Here is a 16,663-nt window from a genome sequence, read left to right on the forward strand (position 1 = left end):
TCACCCAGGTTGGAGTGCAGTGGCACAATCTCGGCTCACTGCAACCTCCGCCTCCTGGTTTCAAGCGATTCTCCTGTCTCAGCCTCCCAAGTAGCTGGGATTACAGGCACCTGCCACCACACCCAGTTTACTTTTGTATTTTTAGTAGAGACAGGGTTTCACCATGTTGGCCAGGCTGGTCTTGAACTCCTGACCTCGGGTGATCCACCGACTTCAGCCTCCCAAATTGCTGGGATTACAGGTGTGATACATTTTCACAGTCCACATAAATCACCACAGAATCCTGAACAATCTTTTTTCTTCCTTGTATGTATTGGAAGGGAAGGGTAGAGAATCACCTTCGAAAATTTAATTAGCAACGAAGAGCAGCCCACAGAACCAGAAAGCTTTTTGCAGTGAACTCCATAGAGCATTCATTACTAAATTTGTGTACGCTTTAAATTAGGGCTTCTATACAAGCTACTTACTTAATTTTCCTTTCTCTCCTGCTAAACAGAAGAGTGAAACCAACTTCTAGCACACACAAGTATTTCCACACTACAAAGTATTATGAGGAGAAAAAAGCACATAATTCCACATTCATCCAAAGTGGCCAAGTACACCTGATACGTGTAAAGAATCTCTTAAGTGGCTTTATTTGTGCCGTTTGACCAAACTCCTGCAGAAACAGTAGAAATATATCCTTCTCGAATGCTACTGAAAATTCCTTCTATGTATCTTGTAGACATTTCTTCGAGAAACCTCACTGAAAGTGAGAACACATGCAAAGTACCCTCAATGAAGGACTGAATCCAACGGGGTTTACAAGTTGATGAGAAAGTGTGCAGAAAAGAGTGCCAACCATATGACACTGCACTTGACCACAGCTTAAGAGAAAATAGGCAATTATAGAATCATATGTTATGAAATATGTAGTTTTAGAAAAGATAAACAACATAAAGTATTTAACTTTGTTAATAATCACAAATAAGAAAATAACATTAAAACAGTCTAAACTTGCTTCCTTATGACATCATTAGCCACTCTCCAAATTATTAACAAAGAACAGAACAATTTATAAAATTCTGAAATATGTGTATGCATATTTTACATAAAATACATATAAATTATATATATATTTATATTATATAAATAACCATATATAGAGACTTTTTACATTATCAAGTAAAAGCAAAAATAATACAAAACATAAAATAATATTGTAAAACTCTGTAGTAGATTTCAATAAAATGGAACATAGGTATCTTGAGAATGTACTGGCTGGTGGGAGGTGGCGACTGAGGAAGATGAAGATCCAGTTTCAGACATGAGACTTGCTGGGTGATCATTTCATTGAGATCAACCTGAATGACCAGGTGTAAAGTGCAAGAGTAGTATGCTATGACTGAGGCAACTCAAATTTTTTAATTGCCAATGTCTGTTTCTTTTGATTCTACAAAAGAAACTATGTTTCTGGTAGCCCTTAAACCTCAGGATTCCAATCAACCGTTAGATAGACTCATGACTGAAAAACAGCAGGAAGAAGCAGAATGGGAAAGCATAAATGTGCTATTGATGATGCATGGCTTAAAACCTTTGTCTCTAGTCAAAAGAACAGATCTCAAAGATCTCATCATTTTTGACAAACAGTCATCACAAAGGATGAGACAGAATTTGAAATTGTTGGTGGAAGAAACCTCACGTCAACAGAACATGATACAGGAGCTTATAGAAACTAATCAGCAGCTTAGAAATGAACTTCAGCTAGAGCACAGCTGAGCAACCAATCAAGAACAACGAGCTAATGACTTGGAATAAATTATGGAGAGTGTGAAATCCAAAATTGGTGAATTGGAGGATGAATCACTAAATAGGGCTTGCCAGCAACAGAATAAAATAAAAGATCTTCAAAAGGAGCAGAAAACTTTATAGGTGAAGTGCCAGCATTATAAGAAAAAACGAACTGAGCAACAAGAAACTATTGCTTCTTTGCAAATGGAAGTCTGTAGATTAAGAAAGGAGGAAGAAGATCGCATTGTCACTCAAAACAGAGTGTTTGCCTATCTGTGCAAAAGAGTTCCTCATACCGTCTTGGATAGACGGTATGTAATTTTGCTACATAAATTGATATGTAGCTAGATTCATGGTTTTGTTTGTTTGACCTGATTTTATCTTGGGAGTGGTTATAACTCTTATAAACTAGAAAAGCCTCTCTCTCCTCCTCTTCTGCATTGTTTTTCCGTGCTCATCCTGTTTTTGTTTGTTTGTTTGTTTGTTCTAGAGGTCCTTTGGGGAATGGAATTGAACATTTACTAAAAATAACACTAAACTTTTAAATAAATTCATAATTAATCAGACATTTCTCAAAATAACTGATCCTTTTAGTGAAGAATAATATTTAGAGATCACTGTATGGGTTTTGGGGTTGCTTAGTTTTATTATGTTATTGATTTTAGGAGTTTTTAGTGGAAAGAACCAGGGACTATATATTTTGGAGGGGACTATATATATTTAACCCAGCTGAAGTTAAGACAGTATTTTTATTTAAATTCTGATTTTACATTTGTAACTGTTGTCTTTTCTACTGAAAATCATTCTTAAGAACAATATTATAATTATTTGCTATATCTGATAATACATAAAAATAGTTTCAAAATATTAAAACTAGAATTACTAACAATAAGCCTACTGAATGAAATTTAAATTTCTGGCATTAGGAGATATACCTCATGTAAATGATGAGTTAATGGGTGCAGCACACCAACATGGCACACGTATACATATGTAACAAACCGGCACGTTGTGCACATGTACTCTAGAACTTAAAGTAAAATAATAAAAAAAATTTCTGGGCAAAAAAAAAAAAAGAGAATGTACTAAAAAAATTAACATACACAGAATGGGAGAAAATATAAGCAAATCTGACAAGGAACTTGTATTCAGAAGATATAAAAAACTCTTACAACTCAATTATAAGATGTCAAATAACCCAATTCAGAAGTGGGCAAATGATCTGAATAGACATTTCTCCAAAGAAGATGGAGTCCAGGCCAGGCACAGTGGCTCACGCCTGTAATCCCAGCACTTTGGGAGGCCAAGGTCGGGGGATCACCTGAGGTCAGGAGTTCAAGACCAGTCTGGCCAAAATGGTGAAACCCCGTCTCTGCTAAAAATACAAAAATTAGCCGGGCATGGTGGTGGGCACCTGTAATCCCAGCTACTCAGGAGGCTGAGGCAGGAGAAGTGCTTGAACCCAGGGAGGGGCGGAGGTTGCAGTGAGCCAAGATAGTGCCATTGTACTCCAGCCTGGTCAACAGAGTGAGACTCTGTCTCAAAAAAAAAAAAAAAAAAAAGATGGAGTCCAATAAGCACATGATCAACACTGTCAGTTAACCATCAGGGAAACAAGATACCATTTCACACCCATAAGGATGGTTACAAATCAAGAAGACAATAACAAGTGTTGACAAGGGTGTATAGAAATCAAAACCTTCATACACTGCTGGTGGGGATGTAAAAATGGTGCAGTCACTTTGGAAAATAGTCTGACAGTTTCTCAAAAAGTTAAACAGGGTTACTATTTTTTTCCTTTTTTAAAATTATATTTTAAGTTCTGGGATACATGTGCAGAATGTGCAGGTTTGTTACATAGGTATACAAGAGCCATGGTGGTTTGCTGCACCCATCAACCCATCACCTACATTAGGTATTTCTCCTAATGCTATCCCTCCCCAATCCCCCACCCCTTGACAGGCCCCGGTGTGTGATGTTCCCCTCCCTATAGAGTTACTATCTGACCCAGCTATTCTACTCCTAGGTATCCAAAGCAACTGAAAACATGTCCACATGATAACTTGTACATGAATGTTCTTCAGCAGCATTATACACATTATTCATTATTCATGAAGCCAAAAGGTAGAACCAACCCAAAGGTCCATCAGCTGACAAATGGATAAACAAAACATGGTATATCCCCACAATGGAATCTCATTCAGCCATAATAAGGAATGAAATACTGATATATGCTACAACATGGATGAACCTTGCAAATATTATGCTAATATTATATAATTCCACTTATATGACATGTCCAGAAGAGCTATGAGACAGAAAGTAAATTAGTGATTGCCTAGGGTTACGGGGATGAAAGAAGTGGTGGAGTGGTGGATATTAAGTTTCTTCTTGGATAGTAAAAATGCTCTAAAACTGTTTGTAGTGATTGCACAACTCTGTTATGAACACTGTAGTGTTCTGTGTGTCTTCTGACTTCAACTGCAGATCACTGAAAATTTTAATATCACTGTCTTCAGTAATCCCTTTAGCTGAATCACAACACATTTGGTCTGGCATTCCTTACAAAAAGGTTTGATAAACTGAATTGCTTTTGAGATATTTCTTTTTACTTGTACATAAGAAAATATGTAATTAAAAATGAGAAGTATTAACCCATCCATACAACTAAAAATTTCTTGGGCCAGGTGCAGTGGCTCATGCCTGTAGTCCCAGCACTTTGGGAGGCCAAGCCAGGTGGATCACCTGAGGTCAGGAGTTTGAGACCAGCCTGGCCATCATGGTGAAATCCCAGCTCTACTAAAAATACAAAAATTAGCCAAGCATGGTGGCACATGCTTATAATCCCAGCTACTCAGGTGACTGAGGCAGGAGAATCGCTTGAACCTGAGAGGTGGAGATTGCAGTGAGCCAAGATGCTGCCACTGCACTCCAGCCTGGGTGACAGAGCGAGACTCCATCTAAAAAAAGAAAAAGAAAAAAAAAAAATTCTTGGGTTCAAGATTCAAAGATAAATATTTAAGTGTTGATTGTATTACTATTTGATCTCAGAACAAGCAGCATACACTTAAATCAAGGCTAGAAAGGTATTTTTAAGTGTTACAGGATACTGTAAAAACATATTCAGATGTTTGGTTTAAAATGTAGCCTGGGATGTTGCCAAGCAATGCTCTTCAGCAACTTGGTGGTAAGTGCTTTGTATAATCCTGTCTTAGGTTTGTCTTGTTTTTAATGTACTTTAGATACTCCATCCTCCATAAGATGAAAAAGAAATCAGTCTACATTTTTAAATGTTTATACCAGCCAGGTGCAGTGGCTCACGCCTGTAATCCCAACACTTTGGGGAGTTGAGGTGGGAGGATCGCTTGAGCCCAGGAGTTTTGCAACCAGCCTGGGCAACATGGTGAAATCTTGTCTCTATAAAAAGCACAAAAAGTTAGCCAGGCATGGTGGTGCGTGCCTGTAGTCCCAGCTACCTGGGAGGCCGAGATGGGAGGATCACCTGAGCTCGGGAGGTCAAGGCTGCAGTGAGCCATGATCACACCACTGCCCTTCAGCCTGGGTGACAGTGAAAGCCTGTCTCAAAAAAATATAAAAATAAAATGTTTACCCCAAGTCAGAAATGTGGGAGTCACTGAAAAACTTTAATATATGTGTTAGCTTCCCAGAATGATCTTTCTAAAACATACTAGCCAGATTACTACCCTGCTGCAAATCTTTCTGTAGCTCCTCAATGTCCATTGGAAAATGCCCAAATGCCTGCCAAGAAATATAAGGTCTTGCATAGCCTGGGCTTGCCTCTGCCAAACTCCTCATCCCTCATTTCATATAAAAGCTATTATCAAATCTTGATGCTTCTTCCTAAACCCCTCTCAAATCTACCTTCTCTCCATTCCCACGATCATGGCTTCAGTGAAGCCCTCAGCATCTCATCTGGATCATCACACTTGCCTTTCAAGAAGTCTTCAGTCTCTCCCCTCACTAATATATGTATTTGCTTCCCAGAATGATCTTTCTAAAATACACTAGCCAAATCACTCCCCTGCTGCAAATTTTTCTGTAGCTCCTCACTGTCCATTGGATAAAGTCCAAATGTCTGCCAAGAAATACAAGGTCTTGCATGGCCTGGCCTCTGCCAACTCCCTAGTCTCATTTCTCCCCACTCCCACAATTCATCCTGACATTCCTCTATACAACCATACTCATCATTCCTGACACCCCTTTTGTGTATGCTGGTATTCCTGCTCAGGCCCTTGCCAGATATGGTTTCCCCTTCTTCTGCCTGAAAATCTCCTAATATCTCCTTTAGGAAGCCTTCCTGACCATTTCTCTATTGTGGGACTTAGCACTCTGAGTTATAATTACTTATGTTCTTATGTTTGTAACCTACCAGGGCAAGCGCTGTTTCTTAATCATTTTTGTATCCTGAGTGTCTAACACAATGCTAAAGACAATAATAAGTACACACAAAAAAGTCAAATGAACTTAAAACCAAAAAAAATTTAATGTCAAATAGCAGAAAACAAATTACAGATCAATGAACTCTAGAGGGAAGCTTTTTCCCTCACTTTAATCTTTTTCCTGAAAATGACTTCTTGCTTATGTTTGACACAAAGGAGGAGATTCCATTTAAAATAAGAGTTTTCTTGATTTTACCAAGAGGCTGATCCTTTCTTCCAGTCTCAGGTTTTGCCTATTTTGCCACAAACTGACAAAAATTAACAAAAAGAAAGATACTAAAGCCCTTTGAGTTTGGCATCTTGCAGCCCCATTTGTTAAAACCTGCAAACATTTCCAAGTACTGTAATTAGTACATTCATTAATGAAACAGTACTTTACATTTAATGTGCTGAATGTGATAACTTTGTGAGCAAATTAAACTTAGATACTTTTAAAAACCAAATAGACAAAGTATTATATGTATTCTAATCTCCCCAAAACTTCAAAGCTAATTTTTTAATATTTAAGTTTTTTAAACTCCTTATTCTTCTCTCTCTTGCTCTTCCTGTCTGCTACCAAATAAAAAATGTCTGTCCACATACCATACAATGCTCTTGTCCTGTTAGACTGAAACTCAAGCCTCTTAAGACCAAAACTATCTGAAATAAGTTCTGGTTTAGGAAAAGGACCAGCCATTGGGCAATACCAGGACAGCAAGCCAGGTAGCACCCACCTGTAGCCCACCTTGCGGGCATAGTGCAGGCAATTCTCCTTTACATGGGTCTGGAAGTAGGCAGAGCGGCAGAGGACCCCACACTCCGGGCAGCAGTAGGGGGACTTGTGTGCGTGAATCCGCTGGTGGGCACAGAAACTGCACTGGTTGGGCAGCAGCATCTGGCATACCTGGCAGGTCTAGGAAAGAACACCAAGAAAGCAGATCATGCAGGAGCCATAGGCCTGTGGCTCTCCAACAGGGGCTGTCTGGCTTTCTAGCACACAGGTCAGAATAACCCCTTCCCCCAACCACTCTCTCTTCCAACTCTGCCGGACACTTCTGACACTCCTAGACCTCATTTCGAATGCTGATATTGATACCCAAGAAAGCTTTGTCTGATACCCTATTAATTGGAGACAGACCTGACTCTATTCTCTCAAAGACCAGTTCTGCCCCTAGGACTGTGTTTCTTTCCTGTGGCTTAGCAGAGGACCAGCTTTTCCTGTGCAGAGGCCGAAAGCACATCTTGAATTCTAAGACCTCACTGCACTGCTAGACCCACCAGGGTCTCTGTCATAGCTCAGTAGAGGTAGTTCTTGCCATCTACCCCCAACATTGGCCTGGTAGAGACCTGCTCAGCACCTCTAGTCAGGTAGTTCAGTGACTTCCAAAGTGGATCTGAGACCACCCTGACTGGTACTCAGAAGGCTCTCAATATAGACTGACTGAATAGTCTTGTCAGTTTCCATTGCTCTAGCCCTGTTTGCCCACTCTGGGGGATAGGAGAGTTGCGGGGGTGGGGGGTGGGGGTGGGATGGGGGGCAGGGGTTCCCTGAGCCACAGCTAAGCAAATATACCCACAGACAAGGTCAGATTAGGTAGCGGCTCCTTTGTTCTCACCCCCAGGAGAAAACCAGGGGAAGTACAAGTCCTACAACCAGACTCCTTGAGCTCTGATGGGCAGAGCTCTGACAAGCAGCCAGCCCAGAGGGAAAAAGTAAAAGACTTAGCTGGTGCCTGCAGGCTGGAGAGGCCCCTCTTAACTTCTTAGTAAAGGGGACACCTGTCCTACTCACAGAGGGAGACACTGATGTGGGGTCAAAGGAGTTGCCTAAAGGGATATAGAAGCCAGCTCGAAGGGGCTGCCACTGACCAAAGATAGGATAACATGAGCATTAAAAAAATGACTGAATATGTAAATACACTGAATATATAAAAACAATGAGCCACTACAACATAAAACTAATAGAGGAGGTCACCTCAAAAATACTAGGATGGCTACTGTTTGAAAGAACACAAAATAAGTGCTGGAGAGGATATGGAGAAACTGGAACACTTGGGCACTGTTGGTGGGAATATAAAATGGTGCATCTACTGTGGAAAATAGTACAGTGGTATCTCAGAAAATTAAACACAGAAGTACCATATGATCCAGCAGTGCCACTTCTGAGTGTATACCCAAAAGACTTAAAAGCAAGGTCTCAAAGATAGATACTTTTATGCTCATGTTCATAGCAACATTGTTCACAATAGCTAAGATGTGGAAATAACTCAAGTATTCATCAATGGATGAAAGGAAAAACAAAATGTGTTATATACACACAATGGAATATTATTCAGCCTTAACACAAGAAGGGAATTTTTTTTTTTTTTTTTTTTTTTGAGACAGGGTCTCTGTCACCCAGACTAAAGCGCAGTGGCACGATCTTGGCTCACCACAGACTCCACCTCCCAGGCTCAAGCAATTCTCCTGCCTCAGCCTCCCGAGTTGCTGGGATTACAGGCATGCACCACTACAGCCTGGCTGATTTTTGTTTTTTAGTTTTCCAGTTTTTTTTTGTTTTTTGTTTTGTATGTTTAATAGAGACAGGGTTTTACCATGTTGGCCAGGCTGATCTTGAACTTCTGACCTCAAATGATCCACCCACCTCATCCACCCAGGAAGTGCTGGGCTTACAGGCATGAGCCACTGCGCCCAGCCAAAAAATAAGGAGATTGTGACATGCTACAACATAGACGAACCTTGAGGACATGCTAAATGGAAAAGCCAGTCACAAAAAGACAAATGCTGTGTGATTCCATTTGTATGAGATCCTAGAATAGTCAAACTCCTAGAGACAGAAAACATAAGGGTGGTTGCCAGGGCTTAGGAGGAGGAAGATAAATGGGGAATTGTTTTTTTGTTTGTTTGTTTCTTTTTTAAAATGAATACAGGGTTTCAGTTTTGCAACATGAAGAGTTCTGGAGACTGGTTTCACAACAATGTGAATATACCTAACATTAACACTACGGAACTGTACACATCAAAATGATTGTGATGGGAAATTTTACGTTACATGTATTTTACCACAATTTTAAAACAATAGAAGAGGGACTCTTAGAACACCAATTGAGATTTTCAGGGTATCAACTCACAACTCTGAGAACTGTTAATTAAAAGAAACAAATTATCCCATTTTCCAACATAAATTATATTTTAGAGTAACCAAAGAGCCCTCATGGAAGCAAAAAAGATACTTTATACAGAACTCTAGCTAATAAATGCGAAAGAAACAAAGAATTAGGAAAATATCCTTTGAAACTCAATAAAATTAGACTCAAACAGTGATTACTGATGGATAATTAGGTAAAAGGTGGGGAGCTTTACATTGAAGGGATCAGAATATTATCACCTAAATTCACTCTCATCAATTCAGCATCATTAAAAGTGAGACAATCAGGCACTTTGTGCCTCCTTAAGTTATGAAACAGGAAGAACACAGCACCCTCCACTCCCACCCTCCATCAAAACTGACCTGAATCTAATCAAGTCTTTACTGCTAACTTCTAGTCTACAGAAAAAAATATGGGACATGGAAGAAAAAATTCCTTGCATGAGGAAGTAATCAGCAAAACTCAAAGTTCTGGAAAACTTAGGAGGCAATCAGTTAAACCCAGAATTGTTCTGGAAAATGCTCAGAACACATGACCCAGTTTCTTCAACAAGTCAATGGCATGAAAAGAGGGTGTCTACTAGGATGGAGTGGGAAGAGGTACTGTTCCAGATTGAGCTATTTATGAAACATAAACAAATGTGATGTGTAGCCCCATGTTCAGATCCTGACTCAAAATAATCCCAACTGTAAAAAGACATTTTTTGACATAACTGGAAAAATCTGAATATGAACATATAGTAGGTAATATTAAGGGATTGTTACTAATTGTGTTGGGTGGAATGACAATATCCATCTGGCTGACATCCTGCCCCACCAACGTAGCTTGGAAAGCAAGAGGAAGGATGAAAGACTCCCTGGGTCACTGCAGAGGGAGGCATGCTCCATTCAAGGGCAGACTCCCAGGAAGAAGATGGAAAGCTCAAACCAATGCTGTTCCCGCAGTCCCTGCTGTGGTGTCGAGCGCAACCTATCTGTCCACCCCCTGCCCTGGACATGAGGGCTGAAGCTAGGTACTGTCCTGTGGAAAACTCAAGCCCAGCAGCCATCAAGCCTAGTTTTTAATCCCATAGCTCAGGGTTCACCCTTTCCCTGAGACTCAGAAGCCAGTGGTAAGAGGTCTTGTGAGGGATTTGGAGCTGGCTGAGAGAGGCCTGATAGCCTTCTGTGCACTCCTTCCCTTCCTGTCGGCTGGTGCTCTTCTCCAGCTCCCACTAGGGCAGAATGACACAGAGAGGATGTAAGATGAGAAATGTGCCATGCCAGCCTGGGATCCTACACCCAGACCTCTGCCTCCTCGAATTTTAGAAGATGCACAAGGAGGCCCGGTGTGATGACTCATGCCTGTAATCCCACCACTTTGGGGAGCCGAGGCAGGTGGATCACTTGAGGTCAGAAGTTCAAGACCAGCCTGGGCAAACATGGCAAAACTCCATCTCTACTAAAAATACAAAAATTAGCCAGGCGTGGTGGCGCACACCTGTAGTCCCAGCTACTCAGGAGGCTGAGGCAGGAGAATCACCTGAACCTAGGAGGCAGAGGTTGTAGTGGGCCAAGATCGTACCACTGCACTCCATCCTGGGTGACAAAGCAAGACTCCGTCTCACCCAAAAAAAAAAAAAAAGAAAGAAGGAAAAAAGAAGATACGTAAGGACCAGTGTGAAAAACTCCCAGGCCCAGGCATCAGATCTCCACTGCCAAGGGCCCTCATGGCCCCTTGACTCAGATAAAATAAACCTGGCCCAACTCAACCATGCTGGGGCAGCAAGAACACTGAAGCCCCAGGGGAACAGACCCAGAGTGACCATACCCCATCTGACGCATCAGAAGAAAAACGCAAACTGAAACAGACCAGGGAAGATGAGAAGCCATAGTGGGATCCTATAGAACCTTCTGGCCCTTTTGGGGGGCTGAGTCCTCCAGAGAAGCCCTACAGGTCCACCAAACTCAACCTCTGACCTCTACCCTAATATTCCCAAGACCAGCCTCATGCATAACAATTTCCTCTTCTTCAAACCCACTCTGCTCTCTCATACTCCTTTGCTCCCTATACTCAGAACACCCTTGCCCCTCCTACACCTCCAAACTCATCCTTGCAAGCCCAACTTAAATGTCACCTCCACACAGCATCTTCCTCATGCATGGAGTCACCATGAATTAGTCCCTCTGAAGCACTCTATGCAATCAGGTTTACAACCTTGGTTTAGCCCCACTCAGTCGGCCACATATTGTAGCTGTTTGGGTGGTGACCACTGCCCTTGCTAGGCCACTGTGAACTCCTAAAGGTGAGACTCCCTTCTGCAGGCATCCCCTGGTTGGCACAGACCCCCAGCCCATGCACAGTGGGCACTCAGAGAACACATGCAAAGCTCATCAGCTACCAACACATGCACAGACCCCTGGCTGAACTGAAGCAAAAAGAGCTGTTTTGCTTTCCTCCCACCAGGCCTCTGGAGCATCAGCTTAGGGAAGCACCATGAGGGGTGGGTTTGGCTGTGTCATGAAGAGAACCACCTTCTGGAGGCCTCCTTCTTCAGGGAAACCACTAACACATAACACAGACACAGAAGGCGCCAAAGGGTATTCTCAGTGCAGAAGGCCCTTTTTTTTTTTTTTTTTTTTTTTAAATGAATCTCATCAAGCATAACCAAGAATCAAAACAAGCAGATAAACACAGTTGCTTTCCTGGAGTGGTGAGAATGCAGTTGAAAGAAGGAGGCTCCAAAAACCTCTGCCACAGGCCCCACATGTCTGTCCACTCTCCTTCCTTCTACCCCAGCCTTGCCTTTGGCCCTACTGCAGTTTCCACAAAAGGACTGCAAAAACAGCTATGTCACTGGACTGCAAAAACAGCTGTGTCACTGCAGGTCAGAACAACTTATTAAAGACACAGTTCTTTGGCTGGGCACAGTGGCTCACACCTATAATCCCCGCACTCTGGGAGGCCAAGGTGGGCAGATCACTTGAGGCCAGGAGTTTAAGAACAGCCTAGGCAACATGGTGAAACCCCGTCTCTACCAAAAATATAAACATTAGCTAGGCATGGTGGTGCACGCCTGTAGTCCCAGCTACTTGGGGAGGCTGAGGCACAAGAATCTCTTGAACCCCGGAGACAGAGGCTGCAGTGAGCTGAGATCCCACCAGTGCACTCCAGCCTGGGCGACAGAGCGAGACTCCGTCTCAAGTGAAAAAAAAAAGACAAAGTTCTTAGAACAGACTGAGGTGCAGGGGCGGTGACTCACCTATCTCTGTCCCCAAGTTCCTTGGTCACATGCTAAGACTGTGCTGACACCTGCCAGAGACCAGAGGGAGATCATGCAGTAAAGACCTATCTCTGGCCTGACACTGGGCCTTGACAGACCCTTTGAGGGAAAGCTAAATGGAAATGGGACATGTCCATAAATACACTTGCTAATTTAGGGTCTCACCTCAGTAATGGGCAGGACACCTTTTCCAACAAACACCAAGCACTAAATATTCAGGCAGATGTCCTCTTCTAAGACTCATAAGATTCCATCACTGCCCCCATATCAATGAGCTTTCCTCTCCATGCCCAGTCATGGAACCTGTGTGAGCCAGGGGCCCAATACCCATAACAGTGAGGGTCTGCTTACCAGCCCCTCTGTCTCCTCTGTTGTCCTCTGGAAATGTGCAGCCAGGACCATGTAGTCCCGCATCTGCTTGTGACATTCAAGACACTTGATTGAGTACCGGATGAGCCTCACAGGGTCTGGGTAGAGTGGCAAGGCTGGAGGAGGAGGACTGGCACTGCCCGAAGTGAGGCCATGTTTGGGAGACGATGAAGGGGCTGGGGCTGCTGGTGCCGTGGAGTTCACAGGGGCCGACACGAACATTTGGTCTGCAGAGATGGGCTTCACCAGCAGCTGGGAACACTGCATGACGAGCCCCTTGCTCTTGTGGTCACGGGCATGCCGGAGCAGGCTGCACTTGTTGAAGAAGAGCAGCGTCTTAGAGCACAGTGTGCACAGTACCTCAATGTGGACGCTCCGCCGGCCATAGTGCTGGCTCAGGCTCTTCTCTAAGGCAAATGCGTCTCCACACTCCAGGCAGCAGTACCCACTGGCCGGCACGTGGATCCTGCTGTCCGCAGGCGGGCTGAGATTTGGCGCGTAGAGGGGCACGGGGTTGGAGCTATGGAGGACCTTGTTGAAGACCTCTACAATCAGTGGAGCAGCCTTTTTCACCTGGTGGACCAGGGGCACCGACATTTGTGTAAGCTGTGGCTGGCTCCGTCTTTGCACTGAGGACTTGGCTGTCACTGATGCAGCAACACTGTGGGGGACGAGGTTCAGGTTGGCCAAGTGCACGGCTTTGGGTAGGAGGTTGGCAGGGGCCAGGGTGGATGCCTGCAGTGCTGTGCTCTGTTGCTTCTTGCCTGTCTGTGAGCCTGGGGCAGCCCCCTTTGGGACCTGGGGCCCAGAACTGCAGCAGGGAGATGAAGAGTCACTGGCCTTTGTCATGCTCTCGTCCCCTTTCCTGGCCCCCTGGGGGCTCCCTGAATTTGTGCCTGCCTCAGGAAAGTGCTCTTCCACAGGCACCTCATCCCCTGGCACCTCGCTTGGGGCCTCAGCAATGGCACTCCCTAGAGGTGACCCAACAGGGGACTTACTTGGATCATCAGGATCTGGCAGGATCCTTGTGACAGTCCGTTTGATTTCCCCTGATGATGTTTTAATGGTTTTGATTCTCACTTTGGGAATTGCTGGTGGGGAGCTGGCAGCCACAGACGGTGAGCCTTTGCTGCTGCTGTCACTGCAGATGCTACGAGGGCTGTCTGATGGCTTGATACTTTTTCTAGTGGCCTCCAGAGGGCTCCGGGGACTCTTTGGTGACTTGGGCATTTTGGGGCTACCTTTAGAACCCTCTTTAGCGGGCCCTGAGAGATCCTTTGTGTGGCCAGGCTGATCCTCCTTAGTGACACTAGCCACTCTTTTGGCCTGCAAGGCCACCAAGGCTGCCACACAAGAGGACAGCTTGGAATGAGCTGGCTTTAGACGCTGCCTAGGGGGGACTGATGAGCAGGTACCAAGCTCCCGGGCAAGCCCCTTGGACTCTCCGACACTGTTGCTAGGATGGCTGTTGAACTCCAAAGCTTCCCCAAAGAACTGAGTGGCATCCGGATCCTTGTGAGGTTCCACTGCGTTCTGCCCACCTCGCTCGTGTTCCTGCTGGCTCCCCAAGGGCAGGGGTTCTGGCTTGGGTTCTTTCTTACAAAAATGATCAAACATATGCAGCTCTGGAACCGGAAACTTAGCCAGAGCCTCCAGGACTGGGCCCCCCGCAGCTCCGCACCCAAGAGCGGGTGGGAAATAACTGTCAGAGTGTTTGGGCTTTATCCCGAATCCGTTATCTTTGATGGGATCCTCAGGTTCTGGGCTGGAGATTGGACTGAACTGGTTGAAGGTGGGTAATGGCTCTGACTTGGGAGGCTCCAGTTTGCCAGGGAAACTCCTGGCACTGTCTCCATTCATAAAAGTAGAATCAAATTTCCCACAGTTGTGGGGATCTGGAGGCAGATCTGAGCCCCGGAATCCATTGTGTAGGAGACTGGGAGTAATGTGGTCCTTCTCTGCTTCAAACGACTCCTGGCGGCTGGTGTTCTTGACAATGACACTCACGGCCGGCACATCAGGGGCTGATCCTGAGTGAGACAAGGACACACTTTCATCCATACATATGCCTGGAGGTTTGAGGGGACTCTCATTCTCCTCACTGGGTGTCTGGATGGCCTCCTTGGCATCAAGGCTGGTGGGGTCTGGGATGTCAAAGGCAGCCAGAAGGTCATCAAAATCTGGGGTTTTCATATCCCCCATGGCTGGATACTGGCAAGGGCTATAACAGAAACAGAGAACAGAATCAGTGACCACCAGGGTCCCATTGGACCATCTTCACTACACACCCATCAAACTAATGCACACACAGCCAGGACACCCATGCAAAACCCCACATACTATGACAGGAAGCCACCCACCTCAGTTTTACCCCAACAGGTTTCTAAAATGCTGGAGAGGTGGGGGCAGAGATGGAAAGAGTAGTGAGATGTAGCGACAAGCCTGCTTGGATGATCTTAAACCTCAGTACCTGGAAATTGACGGCCAGTTACAAAGCCACAAAGAATATGCTCCTACCATACTCCCCCAGCTTCTCAGGGAACCTCATCCCTCCATGATCATGTGCACTAGCAAAAAGCCACTCAGCACTTCCAGCCTTTAGAAAACTACTGATTAATACATAGAACCTGGCTATAACTTCTTCTGCTAATTTACTCTTAGCAATTACTCACTAACTTTATATAACTTTGGGGGTTTTTGCTGCATAAATTCAATCAAATCCAAAATGATTTGCTATTTGTGTTGTCTTATTAATAAACTCTAGAAAATTACATCATCCCTAGGTATTTTTTCTCTGTTCAGCAGACACACTTGATTCCTTTTCACCCTAAAACTGTTACCAGTTGGTAAATGCTCCTCCATTAAACCTGAGGAGCAAGGTGACTTGCAAAGTACCAACAGTTATCAAATTGGTCAGTTGACAATTTGGGGGAAGCCTAAATTCTATTTTGACTTAATATACAAAGAATAAGATAATAATTCTATTTTAACTTCATGCACCTGGTTCCTTCATGATCTGGGGAAGCAGAGCTACAGAACTACTGCAACATGGGAAACACAAGGCCCTAGAGAGATCTTCCATTAGGAAATTCTCATAAAACTCACACTTAAGATGAAACATGAAACTGGCTGGCTCAAACCTGCTGGAGGGAGAAGAAAAACCTCACCATGTCCCTTTAAAACCTGGATCTGCTTCAGCACTCCAGGGCCTTTACTGGCTTACGTGTTTCTTATGTCACATTTATGTTGAAAACCTTTCAGGATGCAGACTGGCACAATTCTTTTAGAAAGCAGTATGGTAGCTTCACAGAACCAGAAAAGTGGCAAACTTTAGGTCCAGGAACCCCACTTCCAGAAATTTATCCTAAGAACAAAAATTCTCAAAAACTATATGCAAAAATGATATGTTACAGCATTATTTAAAAAGCACAAAAGAGAGTGACACACACAAAAAGAATTTAAATGTCTTAAGACCAAAAAAAAAAAAAAAATACTTAATAGGCTGTAATGCAGTCATTAAAAATTCTCATTATGGGCCGGGCGTGGTGGCTCTTGCCTGTAATCCCAGCATTTTGGAAGGCTGAGGCAGGCAGATAGCTTGAGGTCAGGAGTTCAAGACCAGCCTGGCCACCATGGTGAAACCCTGTCTCTACTAAAAATACAAAAATTAGCCA

General features: G+C 43.8%; 1 protein-coding gene and 1 pseudogene across 9 annotated transcripts in view; one reads left to right on the top strand and one right to left on the bottom strand.

The window, feature by feature from the left end:
• Positions 1-16,663, bottom strand: part of ZNF592 (zinc finger protein 592) — a 57,225-nt gene that overhangs the window by 9,997 nt on the left and 30,565 nt on the right. For 8 of the 9 annotated variants that reach the window (XM_028850209.2, XM_077937760.1, XM_028850208.2 and 5 more), the window contains 2 exons: positions 12,972-15,210; positions 6,944-7,122 (listed from right to left, as the gene is read on the bottom strand). In XM_028850209.2, coding sequence (XP_028706042.2) covers positions 6,944-7,122; positions 12,972-15,191 — 2,399 coding nt within the window. In that variant the 5' untranslated portion in view covers positions 15,192-15,210. 9 annotated transcript variants of the gene reach the window in all.
• Positions 1,269-3,776, top strand: LOC114679480 (centrosomal protein of 70 kDa-like; annotated as a pseudogene).

The sequence above is a fragment of the Macaca mulatta genome, chromosome 7 (assembly GCF_049350105.2).
Source record: "Macaca mulatta isolate MMU2019108-1 chromosome 7, T2T-MMU8v2.0, whole genome shotgun sequence".
Lineage (NCBI taxonomy): Eukaryota > Metazoa > Chordata > Mammalia > Primates > Cercopithecidae > Macaca > Macaca mulatta.